Source organism: Triturus cristatus, chromosome 2_1 (assembly GCF_964204655.1).
Source record: "Triturus cristatus chromosome 2_1, aTriCri1.1, whole genome shotgun sequence".
Taxonomy (NCBI): Eukaryota; Metazoa; Chordata; class Amphibia; order Caudata; family Salamandridae; genus Triturus; species Triturus cristatus.
This window is the reverse complement of record NC_140581.1, coordinates 238426527-238448555: the sequence shown is the minus strand read 5'-3', so window position 1 is coordinate 238448555 and position 22029 is coordinate 238426527. Positions and strand designations below refer to the sequence as shown.

The window sequence follows — 22029 nt, the reverse complement described above, 5'->3', positions numbered from 1 at the left end:
CGCTCCCTCCCCCTCCTTAATATCTAGACATGACTCTCGTCAGAAGTTAGCGACTGTCACTGGTGGTGCGCAAATGCATGCCCGCCTGCTCCTGAACAGCACCTAGCACCTGGAATCCTGGTCAGTTGCACCTGCAACAGCGATTGCTCTACTCTAGGTTGCAGCCTTTTAATTTATAGATCCAGGTGAGACCTCTGCTTGTTCTTAATCCTTTGTTTTATCCTTTATTGCGCCAGAATCAAACCACCTCCTGTCCCAATTGCGGTTTTAATTTATTCACCGCTTGTGCTACTACATGCCCTCTTATTTTATCTACGAACAATGCTGAGTCTCACTATTTTACCCTTCTTTGATATCCTCTTTAATTACGCATAGCAGCAATTTTATTAATGTACAATCTTTGCCCAAACACAAAATAGAAATACATGATTTAATAGTAAACACAAAACAGCCATCTTATTTATCGCGGAAAGATGGCTTCAGGATTCCTCTAGCCTGGATATTGCCAACGCTATCCTTTCCAATCACTGTATTTTGCATAAATAAATAAAAACAAATAAACCTCTGGGTGACACATCCATCATCTCTAATAAGGCTACTCCTGCTCCGTTGGAGATACTGATATTCAACAAGGTGAAGGCATTCATTTTTGCCTGGCAAGCTCTGCTACAAATCCCCTCTTGATTTATCTTTTCCACCTGCAGTCCTGAATTTTACTTTATCAAGTGTGTGTCTCTTTATCTTGAACCTTACTTTAAGGCCTCCAACTTTTGTATTCTTTGGGATTTTATTGTACATCTGGTCTCCGAATTATTTCACTGTGCTCATTATTTTCTAATGGTCAATGAAGGTTCATTGACCATTAGAAAATAATGAGCACAGTGAAATAATTCGGATGGGGGCACATTATTGATCCCATTCTGACCAGTTCCCGGCTTGTATCATGTAATTCCCCACTTCCCCTTCGTTGGTCCTACCATTTTGTAGTACCTCTTATCATGCAGGAGTGGTTAATTCCCTCTCGAATGTCTTCTCTGCCCAGTCCTGGGCTAAAGTTAGTAAAGCCAACATAACACTTGGGTGCAAGAGCCAGCAACACAGTAACAATATAGAAGATGAGTTCAATCCATTACGATTATCCTCCTATGACCCCAGATGGCAGACCCTCCATTTTATCTTTCTGCCGAGGATCTACTCGCTCCCTGATCATCTTCTCACCATCGCTATTCAAGTTACTGGAAATCGTCCAATAATGTATTCTATCATTCCCGGTGGGCCTGGGTAACCTATCTACGCTGTACACATATCAACCAATGTCATACGAGAGGTTTCCCGGCCCCCACTCAGGGTATTTGGAATACACTTGACGTTGTTATTCGCGACTCTTCTGACGAAAGGGCAATCTCGCAATCACCTACTGACTACTAATTCTTACTCTTCTTATCATATCTGACTCACAGAGCCTCCATGCACATAGTATCACATGCCTCCCCCTCTCTTTCCTCTTCATGAGGATTCTTCTATTGAGATGAGCAAACACTCCCTCTCTAATGTTTCTCCGTTAAACACGTAGTTGATTCAATCCCTCTTAAACTAGATGAAATTGTGCTCCCTGGTGGATCCTTGCCCCCTAACATATTACAGTATGCCTGTTCTTTTGTTGGTCCACCTTTGACTGATCTATGTAACCTGTCGCTGTCCTCAGCCATTGTGTCTTCAAGGTGGGAACAGGTTATGATTGTGCCTCTATTGAAGAAACCTACAGCACACCCAGCTATACTTTTCTAACTTTTGTCCTATTCAGTTAATTCCTTTGCCTCCCAAAAATTCTGGAAAAAGCAGTAAATGTGCAATTGTTCAATTATATTGGGGACATTGGTTGCTTAGACAGCTTCAAATGTGAGTTCAGATCTCAGCACAGCATGGAAACAGTGCTGACCAATATTAATTATGGCAAGAGGCATATTTGAGACCAAGGGTGTTGTGTTCCGCTGCCCTGATCCTTTTAGATCATTCAGCTGCCTTTGACTGTGTTACACAGAGTGCTAGTTACTCACCTCTGCCAGATAGGGGATCTTTGGTAAGGCCTTAAGATAGTTTAATTCCTTCCTTGAAAGCATTTGCCAAGCAGGGCTTGTTCACCTTTTGTTTCTAATGATATTACACTTTGATGTGAGGTTCCTCAGGGTTCTTCCCTTTGCACCACTTTATTTAACATCTGTGTTGTACCCCTAGCTGGCCTGGTAAGAGCCTTAGGAGTTTGCATGTTTCTTATGCAAATGACACATACATTATTGTAGATCACCAATGACTACCCCATGATTCAGCAGATTTTCTGTCAATGAGTGACAACTGTGGCTCTTTCGATGAGCAATAACTTGAACAAATGAGGTCCTCCTTTTCAGTAAAACTTCCTTGTTTTGGTCATCTGCATGCTGGGACACAACTTGTCCATGCTTCAGTTCCACTACACCAGGTTCAAATTTTGGGTGTAGTGTTTGATTTCAAAATCACATTCTCTAAACACATCCCTAGAGTTGTAGCCACTTGTTTCTCTCTTCTTTGCCAGCTGAGTAGGATTCTTCCTTGTATAAATGTAGCCCTGGTTACATTAGCATTACCTCACTTGCCCTAAGATATAAGCACCTACTCATTCTAGGGGACCTGAACTTGCACTTTGACAAGCCTACTGAGCCCCTGGTGAGGGCCTTGTTAGAAATCACGGCAGCCTGCCATCTTACACTGTATGTCTAAGTCCCACCCACAAATTTGGACACACATTAGACCAAATTTTTTGTGACTTTTACAGCGGGTGGTGGATTCTCCATTACCACTAATCGTGTCGGACCACTTTCGAATTAACTTTCGGATTCTAGTCACAGGGAAGCCTATCCCTTTAGGGGAATCAAAGGTGGAGCTCACTTATAGAGCTCTACACAAAATAGATAATCCGCCTGTTAGATTTGGGGGTCTCTAGTTGGCAGAGGTGGGTACCTTTGTCCAAGTAGGGGCCCTTGCGTCTAGTCAGGGTAAGGGGGTACACTCCTAAGATACCCCTGCCCACCCCCTTGATAGCTTGACACGAGCAGACCGGCTTATCTCAGAGGCAGTGTGTAAAGCATTTGTGAACACATACAGTAACCAAGTGACAACACTACCGATGGACACTACACAAGTTGTATATAATAAATAAGTATTCTTTATATAGACTTATCACAAGACAACAAACGACAAAAATCCACAATACTGTACTTAAAATGGCAGAATTAGCTTAGTTCTCTTTAGATGTTAAAATGCGACACTTTTAGTTCAATGTAATGGAATGGGATTAAACCCAGATCAGTTGACTGGGGGTGAGTGCTTGCAATGTTCAACACTCCGTCCATCATTTCCTTTGGTTTTGCTTTGTTTGCCATAAGTTGGCAGGGTATGCTCAGACGTGAGTCCCTTGCTCACTTTGCCACTGGATTCAAGCAAGCCTGGCTGAAGACGGCTGAAATGCCAGAAACCTGTCCTAGGAAGCTTGTTTCCGGTCCAGGGAAGACCTGGCTTTTACAGTTCGGGCTGGACTGTTCCCATGAGGCACAGGGTCAGACTGATTTGCATATGGCCATGTCTGAACTGGGGTGGCTGAGTGGGCTAAAGAACGGTGATGGATTAAACCCAGATCAGTTGACTGGGGGTGAGTGCTTGCAATGTTCAACACTCTGTCTATCATTTCCTTTGGTTTTGCTTGGACTATGCTAATGCCTTCTATCTGGGTCTATCTGGGCAGCAGCAAGAGCAATTTTTAAACTTAAACCCAGACCACACATGACCCCCCCCCCCCCACTCCCCCCTCCCCCCCATCTGAAGTCCACACATTGGCTCCCAGTTAGGGAAAGAATAACATTTAAGGCTCTAGTTATTTTTTTTAAAGCCTTCAATGGAACAGGTGCCACCTATCTTAGAAAACGAGTCAGCCATTATGTGTCCAACGCCGACCTGGCTTGCATCCCCAAAGCTCGTCTGGCACGCAGAGGCGGCACATCTTTTGGCTTTTTGGGAGCCCACTTTGGAATAAACTGCCGGCAGGTCTGAGATCTTTAACAGTGCTCTTCCTCTTCAAAAAACAGCTGAAAACTTGCTTATTTAAATACTAAGCTGCATAGGGTATGCACTTGTTAACTTGTCAGCGCCGGGACACTCCGGATGGAGTAGCTGCGCGCTATAGAGATACGGGTCATTCATTCATGAACGATAAGCTATTATGGTATATTACTCCTCACACCTAACGCTCATCCTTTCTTTCTCAGGATACCTACCTTCGAGCTCTGTATGCGAAACGGGGTGGCATAGCATTCTCTCATTTAGCACCCAATCACTGGAACTGCCTCCCTCTACCTTTCGAAGAGCTCTCAAATCACAGGGAGTTTAGAAAGTAGATTAAAATCTGGTTCTTCCAGAAAAGTCATTCATAAAGTGGCACGTTTTATATGCTGATTTCAGGACCATGATGCTCGTTGGGTTTAGGGTACACTTTATAAATGCATTAAATATTATTTGTTTGGAGATTTCCTTTGTTCAGTGAACATAGACTGCTTAAACTGCAGTTGTTATTTTGTCTATATTTGGCTGTGGTCACAACAAGAGATGCAAGTGCTATCTCCAAGCTAAGTCTGTTGTAGGTACTTAGTTTTTGATGCCTTAGATTATGCGTGGCAGGGTCCATGATTCTTTACTCTTAACTTTAATATCCATTTTTTGTTCAGTTCCTGTCAGTGACCTTCACTTTCAGGGGTCAGCTTTTGACTGGGAGGACTAGGATCGAAGGTGGATAGGGATGATGAATACTTTGACTGCACTTGGAGGGCCGTAGCTACAGTGGTTTAGTGTATTCAGGTAAATAGATTCTAGAGTTTAGATATTATGTGTGACTCTATCAACTTTGATGGATTTGTTGGTATCTAGCCCTGTTTCCTAACATGGGGACTGTTGTTAATGGTTGTATTTTCAGCATTTTATTGTTGTGGTGATCTGCCCTCATAAGAAACTGGGTAACTGGAGAATAACTATCTTAAAACAGTTGATAAGAAAACGTATAGTGGGGATTGGGCAAGCCACGACACCCGTAGTGGGGTAAAGAAGATTTTTTATACAGTGGTGTAAAATTCATGTTCTTACTTACTGCAGTTTTCATATTTCATTTTATGTGCAATTCATCCCTAAAGCCAGTTAGTACAGTATGTGGCAGTATTAATTTTGTATGATGTATTTTTGAATGTTTATAATATTTTTGTTCTCTGTTTTATCTTGTGTGAACAGTCTATTAGTGGCACGCCATTAAACATATGATATTTCATGTAAACTGACTGATTAGGGTGTACATAGCTAAGAATAAGGTTGCGAAAAAGAAGAACTGGACCTGGACTATCCTGACTTCCTCTGCCGGAGCCATGTCACTAGCTCACTGAGCAATCTTGCGCAGGCAGTGTTTTCAGGTTAACACCAGTTCCTCTAGTTGAGTTCACCGACGCAGTGGCAAGCCAAGTAATCTTTTGTTTATGAATAGCCTACTCAAAGGTAGCACTAAGAAAAACCGTTAGTTTAAAATGTTTAATTGAAAATCCTCAGTCTAGTGCATTAAATATGTACGGTAACCCAGCATCCTAATGCCATTTCCAAACTCTACAGTAACCTCCGTTAAAGCATTAAATAGCAAAACCTGCTTTTCGAATTTCATGAGATGCCATGAGACCTTCGCAGGATACCCTTGTGAGTGATAGTGCACTTTATGAATACACATAGCATAGGACGGGTCATTTAGCATATCATTGAATAGCTGGGTACAGCTACTCCTTATCAGAGCTCTCCTGCGGGATTTACCCTCTAGGTGAAAGTCGCCTTCAGCACAGCTTCTGAAATCAAGTCTCTGACTGATGATCAGCTATATTTCTGGGACGAAGACCTCTTCTAATTAGTGCTCAAATCATGAATCCCTATGCTGTTTGACCACTGATTTTATCTCATATTTAGAAGTAAAACCGGTTTTAGGGACACTAAGCCTACATAAATCGTCAGTGCGAACCACATGCTGACATTAAGCATCCATCTGTGTAAATAATGAGCTTACTCTGCATGGGGGGGGCCATATTGTAATGGTTACTCAGTAGCATAAACAAAAACATGTCCGCCTACAGAGTTGTCGGCCATGATGACCTCAACATTTTTGTGTGTGCTCTAAGAACTTTGCACTTTCTTATTAAAGATAAAAATAATCTGACAGCAAGCCCAGAATGCAAACAGACTAACAGAGTTAGCACTTTCATCGTGTTCACATCTTGTAGCAAAAAAGATAACGAACTGGAAAGTGGACCATAGTAGTCACCAGTGGCTGATATTAATTCAAGAATATCACACATCACTTTTATCCATAAAAGCAAGACCATAAAGAAATCACCTTTAACATTTGAAAAGTCGTTTTTGTGGTTACAGGTTGGTGCTAGCTGAAAACAAATCTGTTTGTAGCCATACTGGATGGGAGATACAGAGGTATCGCATTAGAGGGGCTGGAGGAAATCTTTCATCCGGGCACCTATTCAGGAAGAAGAAAACTCTTAGCAGACCTCATTCAAATGTCGTGTTTACTGTTCCGTATAGTGTCATTGTAAATTATTGAATTCTTTTGGTTGCTTTCTAGTTTGCCACAATATTTTGTTGTACCAGTATCCCTACCAGATGAACGTATCTTAGAATTCAAAGGAAAAGGAATTCCTGTAAGTATTCTACTTATTAATCCCTATAGATGCCATACAAAAATAGTAACCATGATTATGCAGTTGTATAACTACATATTTGTGTAATTGTTTTTCAGGTTTACTTTGGTTCAATGTTAGAAATTGTATGTTTGATTTATATATGTTAAATGCAATATATGTTAAAAAGTATAGCCACACTAAATCTCAGTGTGCCAGAATTGCATCTTATTATGGTGAATTACTCTTGATGCATGTTTTCCTACTTAACCACTCAGGGAGAAGATGAGGCCTAATGGCTAGAGCGGTCGACCTCGAAACTGGGGAACCAGGTTCGAGTCTCGGTAGAGACTCTCAACATCCTGTGATTCTGTGCAAATCACTCAATCTCCCAGTGCCTCACAAAAAATTAATGTGTCCATCTGCAACGCAACTGGTGCTCATGTTAAGCGCTCTGATACTTCGGGTCTAGTTTGCGCTATATAAAACTTTTTAAAAACTTTTTTTTAAAGTCTTGTGTTTGAAAAGTTATTGTAGTTCAAACAACATCTCGCTCTTAGGATGTAAACAATTCCCCTTAAGCCACACATTATTTCCTTACTTCACAATTCTATATCTCTTGTTCTATAATCATGCATATATATCTTCCCTCAAAATCCACAATGAATGCCTAAATAACCCACAACCTCATTACCTCTTTGTGACAGTCAATAAAACTTTGCGAGCCACTAACAAACCATTATTTAGACGGTCTTATATAACCTACAGATTGCAAGGCTTATATGCAAACAAAATCCATCTTTATCACAGACTACTATGACAACCTTTCTCTCCTGTTCAATTCATCAATGTTTCTTAGCTATGTGTTGACCATAAGGGCACAGCTCACCTTCACAATGATCATCCTATATTTGGTGTTTCATCCAGGGTTGCTGCCAAGTTTGAACTTTCATCAGATGTTCTCTTTAGTTTACAGTCATCCTCATGTGCCACTATAATGTGCTCCATTCCAATTTCTTGTAATAGTAATCCACCACTCTCACCACCGAACCCCCTTTAGCTAAAAAATACAAGGGAATTTTTCAAAAATAAGCAACATTCCTGTTCTCCATTGCTCTGTATGCTCCTCGTTGACATTAGTCATGATTATAAAATTAACTGGCTACTGTTTTTCAATGACCTTCAGAATTTATAGCATCATCACTCCCTGACCACCCTCCCACCCCCGTCTAGGCATGTCATGGAACTATTTCTGTGCTTCTATTACATAGCCCTATTTATTCTATTCAGCAAGACACAATCTCACTGGTTCTCATTGAAGACAAATGTCACTGTCCAGCATGATACTCTGAACCGCAAACTATAAGCTTACCTAACAACTGCACACATCTGGTGAGCCAGGCCCTTTCAGGAGCATGCAGTTGGTAAGCAGGTCGTTTGTATTAAAAGAAAGAGATTACATAAAAGCTAGCTTTTGTATACCTTGCTAATTTATTTTGCAAACCCCTTGCTCAACACCAAAACATATCTCCACCAGCAAAAGTAGAACTGTCTGCAAATGCCTCAAGCTCTGCATTAGCCCTACACCGGACACATCAGCAGAGCATTCATTGACATTTCACACTCTATGTCCGTAGATTGTTCAAGGATTCATTTGATAAAATCAGGAAGCAGATCAATTACACCAAAACAAACACCACTATCCCACGGATTCCATAACACAAAGCACCCAAATAAATTCACCTCAGCCGCCTGGCCCTAGAAAGTCTGTTGAATGTCCTCAAATTTCTGATGTCTATATTCTAAGAGCAGAAACACATCCCTCACACAAGGCAACTTGCCTGCCACACTAAAGACCAAACCAATCTTCCTGCTGCTAAACAAGGTTAATCCCAGCCTTGGCAGTCTCGCCAAGAACCCTATGACCCACTTTCCTTTCTTTGGGAAGATTGTTGTGACAGTAGCTACTATCCAACTGCACAAGAAAATCAATAATAATTCCTTTCTACATATCCTCCTGTTTGAGTGCAGGCAGTATAGAGGCAACAGTTCTCCAGGAAGTTAACTCCCTCTGCTTGATCGACAACAGCAATCACTTCCTTCTCGGTTAGCTTTTGCATTTGAGCCTAGATGAATTCACACCCCAACCTACGGACAGTCATAAATCACTACCCTTGTATATCTACATCAACTTCCCTTTCAAAATTAACACAGCTAAGAATAAAAAGAGGGCCTTACATAGTGCTTTCACCTGTCCATAGGGCCGTGAGGCCTTTTCCTGTGGTCCTGAAGCAGTCACTGGTTACTGAGAAGAATTTTATGTGTGCACTATAATGTACCACTGATGTCACAAAGCCATACAGACTATTGCACTGCAGTTAGATGTTCAAGTAAAATCGTATAGATGCTTTACTCCCCATGGGTTTAGATGTAAAGTCTCCAAGCTTACTCTACGAGGTGTAAGGGATTTGAAACCTGATACAGCCTGACACACTCCATAAACTTACTGTACATAGACTGATTGCTGATTGTTTTTCAGTTTTGTACAGCATACTGCTACCCATGGCACTTGACTGCTTGTGAAAGATAAGCAGTCAGTGATCTTACTAGGAAAAATGTAGTTTTTCGGATATTTTATACAAAAAACAGAAAGTTAGTGAAAGCTAGTAAAACTGTTTTGTAAAATAAAAAGTTAAAATGGGGGAAGAAAATCAGAGGGCGCTAACCCATTCTGGAACAAGGATAAATCAGCAAAATGCTATAACATTTCAGTGGGCTAATATTGTAGTGATTCAGGGTGCTAACCCGTTCTGGAGCTAGGATAACACAGCAAAATGTTTTTATAGCATTTCAGTGGGGCAAATGCAGTAGTAGATCAGCTTGGAATTTGATTCTCCCTGCAGGCGACCATATTTAGGGACTCCTGATTGTGCAAATGGCTGTTTGAAGCCAGTATTTTCTAGTGATGGAGCCTGCAGTGGAACTTATGCACTCACTTAACCACAAGGCTCTACCATTAGCAGCAGAAGACAAAGTTACTCTTAAGTGTGCCAATAGCTATTTGAACCACCCCTCATGTGACTCTATCCTGCAATTGGGTGAGGCCCAGTCAGTACAGAAACTCACAGCTGTGCATAGGTCAGTGTGTCTGTTGAGCTCTGATTGGAATGTCACATATAGCTATATGAGCAAGAACCATTATCCTACTGAATAGCCAACGCGCTAGGGTCCTCTACTTAACACAAACACTATGTTATTTCTAAGGCCTCTTACGAAGCAGATAGGGTTGGGTATCAAAGATGGAAGCGGACGTTTTCTCTTTTACTAATAGACTGAGATAGCCACTATTGTGCTTTTGGGATGAACTGGATTCGTCCCATCCTCAAGACTTGCCTATGTCACACTGTTATGTACCTAACCCACTTTGGTCTGTATGATCTGTTCTATGTAAAGCGCTCTGACACCCCAAGGTGTCTAATCTGAAATATGCAAAACCTTCAATAAATAAAGACAATACAAATAAGCTTGTTACAAGAATTAACTTTGAATCTCATATCCCAAAGTCATTTGTGTTAATAATTTCATTGATGCGTTTAAACCTATTTTTCTCAAGATTTCCTCTATAATCTTATTGTATTTTTTTCTGTTATAGTGAGTTACTGTTTTTTACTTTATAGTGCTCTTTAATTGGACTTTTTTTGTCTTCATTCTACTAACAGTATTGCTTATTTAAGCTGTTAATCTTTGCATCATCAGTACCTCCTTTGGAGTTAATCTTGTAGTTGGTTGATGCTACCAAAGGGTGAGACTGGGATACTTTGAAGGAGCGTCCATTTTGCATCTGTACAGCTCCTCTCGCAGGGCTATTGTCGAAGCTTAGTAATAGCACATATCAAAGTTTTTGCTACCCTTTTCACCCTTGTCAACTGGATTAGTAACAATTCAGAAAATCACAATACATACCAGCATGTTATATGGCAATTAGGAATTCCTGATAATTAATTTAGAAGAGGAAGAAAGGATAACATGTGCTTTGCATGTGAAGACTGTGTTGTTAGACACGTAAGCTTTAGGAAGTGCCTTAATAGTAAACGTTTAAAATAGGTTCCTGTGAATACAGCCATTTCTTATTTAGGGCCTTCACTATTTGATGTCCTGTATACAATTTTGTTAGATCCAGCAAGAGAGAGTTTAATTTCTGTGCTGGCACTGCTTCTGAGGACGAGTTTTTTTCCTTTGAAAATGGAAAATTAAAGGAAAGGCAGTTGAAGGAGTAATATCTCTAGTCTGGGAACCTAAACGTTTGAGCAACATTTACACATTTTCTTGTTGCGCCCAATTCGTTTTGTCACTTGTGAAAGGTGGTGAAAGATTGACAGGTTTTCAATGCCCAGAGTAGAACAGTGCTTTTTTGAATTTTTCGGTTCGAATTATAAGTATAACGAGCATGTTTTTCATTTTGTAGATTTGGTGTTGGTCTTGTCCGAATGGATGTGCCCTCATGAAAATGTCTCCGCTTCCCAAAGAACAAGACGAAGGCTTTTCACTGCAGCAGAAAGACTTCCTAAATGGGTCAGTAACTGATTTATAATCTAACTATGTAACAATTAGCATATTAATCAAAAACATCAGACACATTTATTTCCATTTTTTGTGTTAGTGTAATCTTTAATTTTTTTCAAAAGTCATGAAATAATCAGATAATGGTACGACAAGTATCATTATGGTAGTAATTTTAGAATGCATAATATTAAAATGAAGAAATATCACATACTTGGTATGTTAAATTTTTTTTAAATCTGACTATGTGTAATGTAATCTGGTGCTCCTATAAAGCGTTCAGATGCCCTTGGGCCAAGTTCAGGCTATATAAAACTACAAGAACTATATTTTTTTTAAGTTCTTAAAAAAATCAAACCATGGCAAGTGTAACTCTTTAAAAAGAAAAAAAAAACTAGTTTTTAATATGTACTTTATTAAATATTTTAATATGTATAAGATTATACGTAGCAGCATTCATTCTACTCTATTTAAAGCAAGTATAAATTAATGTAATATCTCTAGCACTCACTTTATACGCCTGAGAGTCGAGGCTATTTTAAAATACATCTGTAGGCAATGATGGGTGAAATCGAAAAATGTGACAGCTTTATTCTTGTTTGTCGTTTATTTATTCTAACTTTATTTAATGTTTTTCAAGCCAAATTATATCACATTGTGAGGTTATAAATATGTGACGTGACGTTTTCAGTAAGTGATATATTTGACCGTATTAGTGGCATATTTAAGCCACAAAAGAGGACAGAGAAAACAACCCCACATACAGTAGCGGCTCCTGGAGGGAGTGCTGCGGTGAGGCGGGGCTGGGGAGGGGCAGGGTGGGGGGTAGTACAGTACGGTATACGGCCGAACCAAGGTAAGTACATAAATAAATAAAACAAATCACAAGGCGCACGCTGCATCGCCATTTGGCATTGCAGCGCGCACAATGTAATTTGTTTTATTTATTTAATTATTGATGTACTTACCCCGGTCGTAGTTTACTACCCCCCACCCTGCCCTTCCCCTGCCCCGCTGCACTCCTTCCAGGAGTCGCTACTGCCCACATTGTGTTCAGCTCATTCAAATTTAAATTTAATTATTCTAATTAATACAAGATGTCTTTGTACTCTGATTTTTAACAAACAACATAAGTAAAAGCAGCAGTGATAAATACATCTTGACTAGGCCCATCACCTGCCCAGTCCCTTAATCTAAGATGGCTTTAATGGCTAATCGGAAGGAAACCAATGTTCATGCAAGCACTTTTCAGCCAATGCGAGTGGTCCCTAGTACGTATCTAATTACTTCCCCTTCTAAGAAATCCATTTAGATTTATACAAATTCATAGTACAATGTAGTAGCTGGTTATAGGGGGTCAAGTGAGCTAATACATCCACCACAAGGATCTATTATTAACCATGAGGTTAAAACATAAAATTCCTCATGTCCCCCCTCAGCCTGTAATCCCTCTGAAGTGGATTGAATAAGTGCTGTAGAGTTTGATACCTGTCAATTACACTAGGAAACCCATTTGGATTATCAAGTCCTCTGCAAATATAAGCCTTTTATTACAACGTGATTGAGCAAAGTCTCACCTTTTCTTTCTGACCGTTTTGGGGGGATTGCAATCATTGCTTGTTTGTACTCTAAATTTCTTTTCTACTCTAAAATGAATAATGCAGAAATAGTACCAACATCAATAACCTAACGTAAATGGGTCACTCTTAACCTGGGTGTTTGTGTGTTTTTTACCAGAACTTTGTGAAAACAGGGAGGGGGAAGTAACCTCTTGACTAAGAGAGGTGTCAGTTACAGACAAGCCACTCGTGATTGGGCAGAAGAAGAGCTGAATAATTCAAGAAAGCAGACCATATTCACAAGGGAATCATTGAGTTGGAGAGTCAAACTGCAACTCCCTCGACTTCTCAAGAGTCAAACTCCAAGTGATATCTCAGCTCACTGCTTAATTTGCTAAATAATAAGTGCAGAAGCCCAAGGTTTTTCACAGAACCCCACAGCCGATGCTGCTGAATGTTGCCCCATATCAAGGGTGTATAGTTTTGATTCCACCCCATGCCTCTTTAATCCTTGCTACACTCCATGCCCATTTATATCACTCTTGCAAGTTTTTTCATCCTTTTTCCTCCCTTTGTCACTTTTTTCTTTATCCCTTTCTCTCTCTCGATGAAAATCTGATGATAAAAAATAAGCTCCAGTGCACAATAATGAGTGCTAGTGGGCCCCCTCCTACAGCCACGGGCTCAAATTACCACTCATTACCTCTCATTTATCTGTCATATATTGAAAGTAAGTATCGCATCAGTAACTTGACAATGTACCAGCCAATCAGATACGCAGAGGAAGTAAAATACTTACCCTGTCAATCACCTTGCTTTTTAAAGTAATGAAACTGCTCAGATCCCTTCTAAATGGCAAAAATATGTATCCATAAGCATACACTTGGATATACTTTCTTCACTGGTGTGGTCACACATTTACTACAGTTTGATACTTCCATTGGTTGAAAGTTCTAAATAAATGTTCTACATTCTATTTTTGTATTCCATCCCATCATGATTATTTAGAGCAGTCATAACATTGATTGTTCCTCAGGCACAATGAGTGTGAAGGAGAGGGCAGGCTTTTCCTCTTAGGATGCAGAACTGTGAAATTAGATTTTTATTGGTTCCTATGACTCTTAAACCATTAATACGTGTAATTTCGCCATCCTTTCCCTTCTCATGACACAATATGGATTTTGACTTGGGTTTGGGGTATAGTAATTTTTAAGGCTATATACATAGAATGTGAAAAATAGTATACGCCTAGGATATAGTGAAACCTACTTGCCTAATACTTATTGCATCATTATCTAAATGTCGGGAAATGTGAGTGAGAAGACTGTCCGTAATCCAGTAAACAACCAGACAGTCTACTAACAAGCATTGGCACAGCCAATAGGTCTCGCCTTTGGGACCTTATAAGTGTTTAGCCATGCAATAGTTGATGTTGAACCAAGGATATTGTGCTGCATAACTAAATACTTATAAGGTCCCAAAAGCGAGACCTATTGGCTATGCCAATGCTTGTTTCTTTTGTAACTACATGTTACGAAGTGAATACTTTCTTGATGAATAAAATGTTTGCGTCTTTTATTCTTTGCTCTGGCTTGGCACTCAAAGTCTCTCTCTCAGGAGGCTTACTGCTCATATTTGTTTTTGTAAATATACTCTACAAGTCTAAATTTAAACACTATGTGCAAACATTTTGAAAAAGCTAAGCTTCAAATGTTAACATATTTTATAGTGAATTAATTAAATGTGTATCGCTGGTTTCAGAACGCGCAGCTGTAAAACATTATTAGAGACTTGCGTGACAGGTTCAAAGTGACATTCATTCTTTTCGGTGAACAGTGCCTGCCGAAGCGCGTCCGTTTGTTGTCGGGAGCGGCGCGTTATTCCTTGCATCCTACACAAGGATTAACAGGCGACAAGAGCTCTAGGGAAGAAGAAATAGATTGCAGAGAAATATTTAAAATAAAGCTTTGTATTAATGGTGAATCGAAGAAAAAGATGCGTGCGCAATTATTTACATGTGTGACACTTCGCCACCCACACACGATTCCTTCTCTCCAGTGTCTGCTGACGCGCTACAGCTTTTCACAAGTGTCACAAGAGGCTTCCCCGAGTCTGCTGAGGCAGGGCTGAATGTATGTGAGGTGTTAGTGAGTGCACTTCTGAAGCAGTGAAAGTTATAAGACCGTGTCCTGAGCTCACTGTAGCAGCTCACGCCGTGTCTTTGTGGGGAGACCCCGGGGTGACTGTGTGTGGGTCCCAGCGTGTAGGTCAGCGGTTAGTAAGGTGCGCTCCTAATGCACACCAGCCATTAGTGTAGGTTATTAGGCTGTGTCCTGATTTCACTGTGGGAGCTCACACCATGTCTTTGTGGTGAGCCCCCTGGCTGACTGTGTGTGGGTGACAGCGTGTATGTGAGGGGTTAGTGAGTGCACTTCTGAAGCACACCCGCCATTAGTGCAGGGCATTATGCCATGTCCTGACCTCACTTGGCCGCTCACACCATGTCTTTGTGGGGAGCCCCCTGGCTGACAGTGTATGGGAGAGTTCCTGCTGAGGTCAGTGTGAGGGTTAAGATCCCACAGTCCTGGGAAAATCACCCTGTGAGACACCTCCAGAAAGCACTAACACGTGAGGAAGCGCGCCATTTCAAGCAGGCACAACTATAGGAAAACTCCACAAATGTCTTTTAAAAAATGTTTTTGGGGGAACAAAGGACGGGGAATTTGTAAATTGACTTTTGAGTGAAACATGTTTTTCTAATAAAGATTTTCAAACATCCTGTGTGAAGGAGAATTTTTCCCAGAAAACCTGGCGAACTTCGCCAGGAGGTTAATTGAAGGGCATTTTAAAATGTTTAAAGTTCATGAATGTGCATAATGATGGATTTCACCCAATTATGCCATTAGAATTAGAATTTCGGGTCTAAGAAGATGCCTCGTTTTTTTGTTGTTGTTAAAAACCTTCGCATAGGTCGAAATAACACTTTTCAGCTTTGGGTAGTTTGCTAAGCTGCTTGCTTCAGGAGAGCTGTGAATAAATATTAGTTTACTACAATGTAGGTCGCGTGCGCCCTTGTTGAACACGTAAAAGATTTACTAGGCAGAAAACAGGATTTATGTAATTCCCAGCCTATTAAATTAGGATTCAAAAAAGCAATAAGCGTGACTCACACCACGTGTTTGGCTCGGGTGGGCGCTGGTAGCATGAAAATGACCTCACTGTTGGTAGAAAAACAATTCAGACAGTGACGTGAACCAGGGGAAATCTAGAAGTACGTTAAGTGTGAAAACTGGGAGTTTTTCAAAAGTTTGTGGCGCGAAATAACCCTTTGCACATCCATAATTGTAATTTTGCACCCCCCTTCTGAAAAGCACCACGTAGAAAGAGAGACGGGCCCTGGCCGTCCTGTAGGTGTTAAATTTCGCTCACTTAGCTGTCTTGAAGCCCGCACCGTTGTCATCGGGGATCTGAAACTGTTGATAGGAAGTGAAAACGCTACATAAAAATGAACTAAAAATAATATAAGTAAAATGAAATGCCCGAAATGAGCTCAGCCACGGAGGTCTCCAAATATAAGAATGAAGCTGCACAGAAGTCGGTGACATGAACAGTTGTGCGCAGCGCTATGTCCAGCAGAGAAAGAGCTCGTGGGGTAACTCGGCAGCGTGTTGTAGCGCTTCGATGACCGACTAGGACCCTGAAGCTCACACGGGCTAGCCTGAGTGTCTCGAGGTATGATGTTGCACCTGTAGAACATCCCACAGGGAAAACCTATGGCACATTTAACTTATACATAGGTGAAGGATGAAGGTCACAATACTGTCCTCCTGGCAGAGCACCATCGCAGGGTAACCCCTGACCCACAAGCCACGGTATCCATATATAGGCTAGGGAGGGTCTTCTGAGCTCTTTCCTCCCGCGGTGACCCCGAGGTGGACAAACCCAGAAAAACAGACAGCAGTCTGCCCAAGAACCTACAGCGCCAAGAGGCCAAGGAATTATCCAGCTATGCAGTATACAAAATATAAGTAACATAACATATATACATTGCTATGAAAGTAACTGTAATAGAATAGGGGGCGGGGGTCACGGGCTATAGGGGGCATCTGCTGGGCTCAGGTGGAGTGGAACATGAATGAGGGAAGTGTCGTGGGCTTCTTGGCGCAGACATCAGCTGAAGTGATGTCTCTTTTAAATAAGCGCTCGCCAGGCAGGCCATGACGTTTACGTTTGGCTTTTTCTGCCGTCCCACTTGGAGGGGCCTCGCATGCTAAAAGGTTTCTTGTCTTTATGGGGCAATGTGTTTGGCCTCATAAAGATAAGAAACCTTTTACTTCAGAAGGAAAGCAAGCGAGGCCGTCCAAGTGGGACGGCAGAAAAAGCCGAACGAAAACGTCACCAACAGCTCTTTCCCAATGGCTGGCCGCCGTTTAGCATAAAGGGTGACGCCGGCCAATGCGAAAGAGGGACGGGGCTTCAATCCCTTTACTGAAAAATCCCCAAAACATTAAATCTCGCCAGCGAGACTGCGCATGTGCGCAGCCTACGCTTGCAGGACCTAAAAAAGGAATTGCTTGATCATGTAACCATTGCCGAACATATTTGCTGAGGGCAAGATGTACAGATATTTATCACCACAAAAAATTTGCGCTACATCAAATGCCTTTAACATACGAAAGGTGTGTGACGAAACACATTTTATTTTGTGAGATCCTGGGTCAGGTTATGGGGAGGGTATCCCCTGAAAAAAGATAATCATTGAGACAATTGTATACCCTCTCCATAAAAACAAAAACCATTGTATTGTTCTCCAGGGAGTACTCCTGTTAGAGAGAGTAAGGTAAACTCATTCTAATTACCATTGTATTGAGGATATGACTGTTGTGTGAACAGTCAGCGTTTATGCATATGTGAGTAATGGGACGTCATCGTTATGTACATTGCATCTCAACATCTTGTCCCAGATCGCCCTCCTGGCTGCATGTTTCCTAAAACTCTTCTGTCATTTAGCTATGCCAAACCTCAGTAAATATAGCAGCTGTTCTCAGATCTGATTCAGGAAGTGTGCTAGCCCTAGGAAATCAGGCTTGACACTCAATTTATTTGCTTGAATGATTCATCCGTAAAAGTCCCAGAGGGACCCAAGTTCTGATGATGAGTGCGACAGTTTTTAGCACTAAGAAGTGCAGGGTCTCCCTTCAGCAAAGGCTCTAGCTCCTCTAATGAACTCTTCTTTTCCTGGTGCTTGTTAGTAGCTCGAAGAGGGCAACAAGGTGAGATCCAACTTTAGGGTTCAGTAAGCCTGATACCAGAGTTTAATGATATTTGGCATCACTGGCCTTTGAAATATTGGGACTGGATCACAGTGATTACATGCACTTAATCAACAGGTTGTTTAGAACACGTTTTGCTACGTAAATGTTCTCTATTTTTGCTTGAAAGCGGCAGTGATGATTCGGCTTGGCTAACCTCCCCAATAGTTTTCTGCACCCCTTTGCCTTCTGGCCATTACAGCTAAATTCCGCAATAAATGGAGGAAGCATTGGGTAGGTGGCAACAGGTTAACCTAAAGGGTTTAAACAAACCATAATTATGTTGCGTCTTGGAGGGAGCTATCTTCAAGTCTCGGAACATTAGTCTTCTTTGCACCTGAAATTTTGTAGAATTTTGATGCGACAGGCAGCACAGTGCTATCTCATTCAACAGGGAAGATTGGAGTTCAAGTGCCCTGATTTTAATTACTCATCAGAACTGACGATGGGCAGAGTCCTATTATCTGTTCACTCAGGCCTAATACATTTCTGGGACTGATCTTTTTTCAGGCAAATAACCTCAGCAAAGGGTTTCTTGGTAGTCTAACTGTTCCAAGGAGTGATTTTGAGACCCACTGTCAGGTAAGCCACTTCTGACATGGATTATGGGCTCCAGCCAGGATGCCAACATCCATTTTACTACTACAGGATCCACGAACATCGTACATGGACAACAACTCCCTCACCTTCCTTTGGCCTCTTATTTGTGTTACCCTCAATCGTAGTAATATAGACATAGGTAAGGTGACAGAGCTTCTTGGTTGCGATTGTTCTGCAATGTTTGCACAGGAAGTCATTGTTTCCCTTCTCATCAGCAGACTGGTCAATTAATTATATGCTGCTCTAATCCCATCTCCCTTGCGATTGGCAATACGTACAGAGGTTGCACCTGTCAATATAAAGTGAGAGGGAGGGTCCGAGCAATAAAGATATATTAGCACTGGAATCCTGCGCTACGCAGAATAATGCTTCCTTTCCCCCTTCAGGGCTTATTGAAATCATTGTGACTTTTACTTTCATTGCTCCACTTAGGGCCTGATTTGCAAGTTGGAAGAGTGGCATTCCCTGGTGTAATTTCATGGCGCCCGATCACAAACGGTCTGTTGTTTAATAATAATAATAAAGGGGCTTGTAAAGCGCATGGTGACGCCATCCCGGCGTGTCCCCGCGCTGTGGAGTAAAGTCAGGGCCAGGAGAGGGAAATTAAAGGGAAAACAGATGGGTTTTCAGAAGTTTTCTGAACAAGGTCTCTGAATCCGCTAGTCTGATACTCATGGGGAGAGAGTTCCATTCTTTGGCAGCCATTACACGAAAAGAACAACCACCCATTCTGGCTTTCTTGACGCGGGGAATTTTAAGCAATCCAGTTCCCCCAGAGCGGAGAGTTCTGTTAGGCTCGTAGGGGATAGCCAGATCAGTCATGTAGGGGGGAGCTTTGTGTGAGATGATCCTGTAGCACATTAGAAGTGCTTTAAATAGGACTCTCTTTTTTATGGGGAGCCAGTGCAGAGTGGCTAGGGCTGGTTTAGAGGCTGATCTTTTTGGGAGTCTAAGGACTAGGCGTGCTGCCGTGTTTTGGAGTACTGGAAGTCTCCTGATGTTTTTTTGTGTTGTTCCGAGCAGAAGCACATTTCCATAGTCTATCCTCGAGGTCACTAGAGCTTGGGTCATAGTGCGCCTGGCTACAAGAGGGAGGAGGTCTAGGGTACGGTTCAAGGTCTTCATCACCCCGAAGCATTTCCCTACCACTTTGTGCACATGGTTGTCATAGGAGAGTCTGGGATCAACCCAGATCCCCAGGTTCTTAGCTGCTTTGCAGGGAGTGGGTAACGGCCCCAGACATGATGGCCACCACTCCTTGGTCCAGCTCGTATCCCTGCCTCCAATTACCAGAACCTCCGTTTTTGAACCATTTAGCTTCAGGCAGTGCTGGGTCATCCAGCCTGCCAGAGCCTGCATGCAGGTTTTAAAGTTGTCGGCATCAATGGAGGGTGCTTGGGACAGGGAGATGAGGAGTTGGGTATCGTCGGCATATGAGACTAATTCAATGCCGAACGATTCAACCACTTCAGCCAAGGGGGCCATGTAAAGATTGAACAGGGTGGGGCTCAGGGCAGAGCCCTGAGGTACCCCCTGTTCTAAAGCTATGCTATCAGAGAGGTACATGCCTCTCTGAACCTGGAAGCAGCGGTTGGTGAGAAAGGCTTTTAGCCAGCCCAGTGCTTCCTGGGTGACCCCGGCTTTGTTCAGACACTGCAGCAAGATGGAATGTGCCACAGTGTCGAACGCGGCACTAAGGTCAAGCATAATCAGTGCCATAGTCTGGCCCTCATCAGCGCCTGCCCGTAAGGTTTCGGTCGCTCTCAGAAGGGCGGTTTCAGTGGAGTATCCTGCCCTAAACCCTGATTGAGAACTGTGGAAGGCATTATTAGACTCTAGATGGGCCATGAGTTGGCTGTTAGCTATTTTTTCGGCCACCTTCGCCAGATAAGGTAGCAACGAGATGGGCCGCAGGTTTTCTAGGATATCCTGACTTATGTTCGGTTTTTTCTTACCCAGGTTTCGTGGTTGTGGGAACACCAGACCTGATTTTACTGGTCAGAAATACCTGTACGTAAAGTCTCTTAGAGGCTTGGGCTGCAATAGCAGCCAAACCCTCGGCCCATGTCCACCTTTTTCTCTGGCAAGGGGGAAGCACATCATAATCTCTCATCCCATGACTCTATTTCTCTTTCCCTTCCTTACCCGCTTCACTCCCTCCCTCATCCTTCTTAAATCAGGCTCCGACTGCGAATATTTACCATCTGCTGCAAGCAAGTGGTATATGTGTATGGTAAATGTGTGCATTAAACCTCTCAGAATGCCAAATTCTACATAGTATTTTTGTGTCAGTACAGTTATTGCCCATTCTGAGAATTCTAACTCGTAATTGGTGGAGTTACCTGAGGAGATGTCAGGTAGTTCCGTACACCAAAAATCTGTGCATGGATTTACAACCTACTTGTAATCAAGGCCCCACAGTTAGCAATCATTCTCCTATGATCCCATAAAGTTCATGGATTTCCTACAAGTTTGTTTTTTCTTTGGCATATGGCAATTATCTCATTAAGGGTGTCATGTGCAGCTACCTAGGTTTGCATTGAACCATGGGGGTTGATTTGTTTGATACCTTTAGAAGGGTTGAAAGTTTCTTGGCATTCTGTAAATTCCCTTCATACTGCTTAGGATCCTTCCTATGGTATGGAGGCTGCTACATCTTTAAGTCATAATATAAAACCTCTTTACATTTCTGTTCTGTCATGATTCTCCCCCTTCAGCAGTGGTTCGCCTAAAAGGTGGGGAAAGCTAGGCCATTTATTGCCTTCTGATCTCTGCCTGTGCCTCATTCCTGGTACAGTGGTACTCGAATTGACGCTGGACTTTGTTGCCAGGCATACAGGAAATGACCCTTTCTGTTGCTAGGTTCACATGTTTGCTATAAGAGGAGATGAAGGTCCCATTCTTGATATTAGGATCTATGTGGCTAAAACAATCTCTTTTAGATCTTTGAAGCAGCTCTGTGTCTACTTCAGTGCAAGTTGTATGGATACTAAACCATCAATGGCTACTACTAGTGAATGGTCTTAACAAACGATAGTGCTGACAAATGAGCAACAGTTGAATTCGGTCATTTGGGCCACTCTGAAAGAGCTAAGGCAGTCAAATAGATTGCTGGCAGGGAATTGTCCATCACATAAATGCAAGGCAATCCCATAGGCAAGCACTAGCACATTCATGGCCATGTATTAAGAAGAAAATACATGCTTTTAGAAAGCCGTTATTGCCTTAGGCACTACTTTATACGTCATCAGTGATCAAGGACTA

At 41.9% G+C, this 22029-nt stretch overlaps 1 protein-coding gene across 2 annotated transcripts in view; it reads left to right on the top strand.

Annotated features, from left to right (window-relative positions):
- Nucleotides 1-22029, top strand: part of MTMR12 (myotubularin related protein 12) — a 674853-nt gene that overhangs the window by 393506 nt on the left and 259318 nt on the right. For both annotated transcript variants that reach the window (XM_085630615.1, XM_085630625.1), the window contains 2 exons: nt 6680-6755; nt 11200-11306. In XM_085630615.1, coding sequence (XP_085486741.1) covers nt 6680-6755; nt 11200-11306 — 183 coding nt within the window. The remainder of the gene's footprint in view (nt 1-6679; nt 6756-11199; nt 11307-22029) is intronic.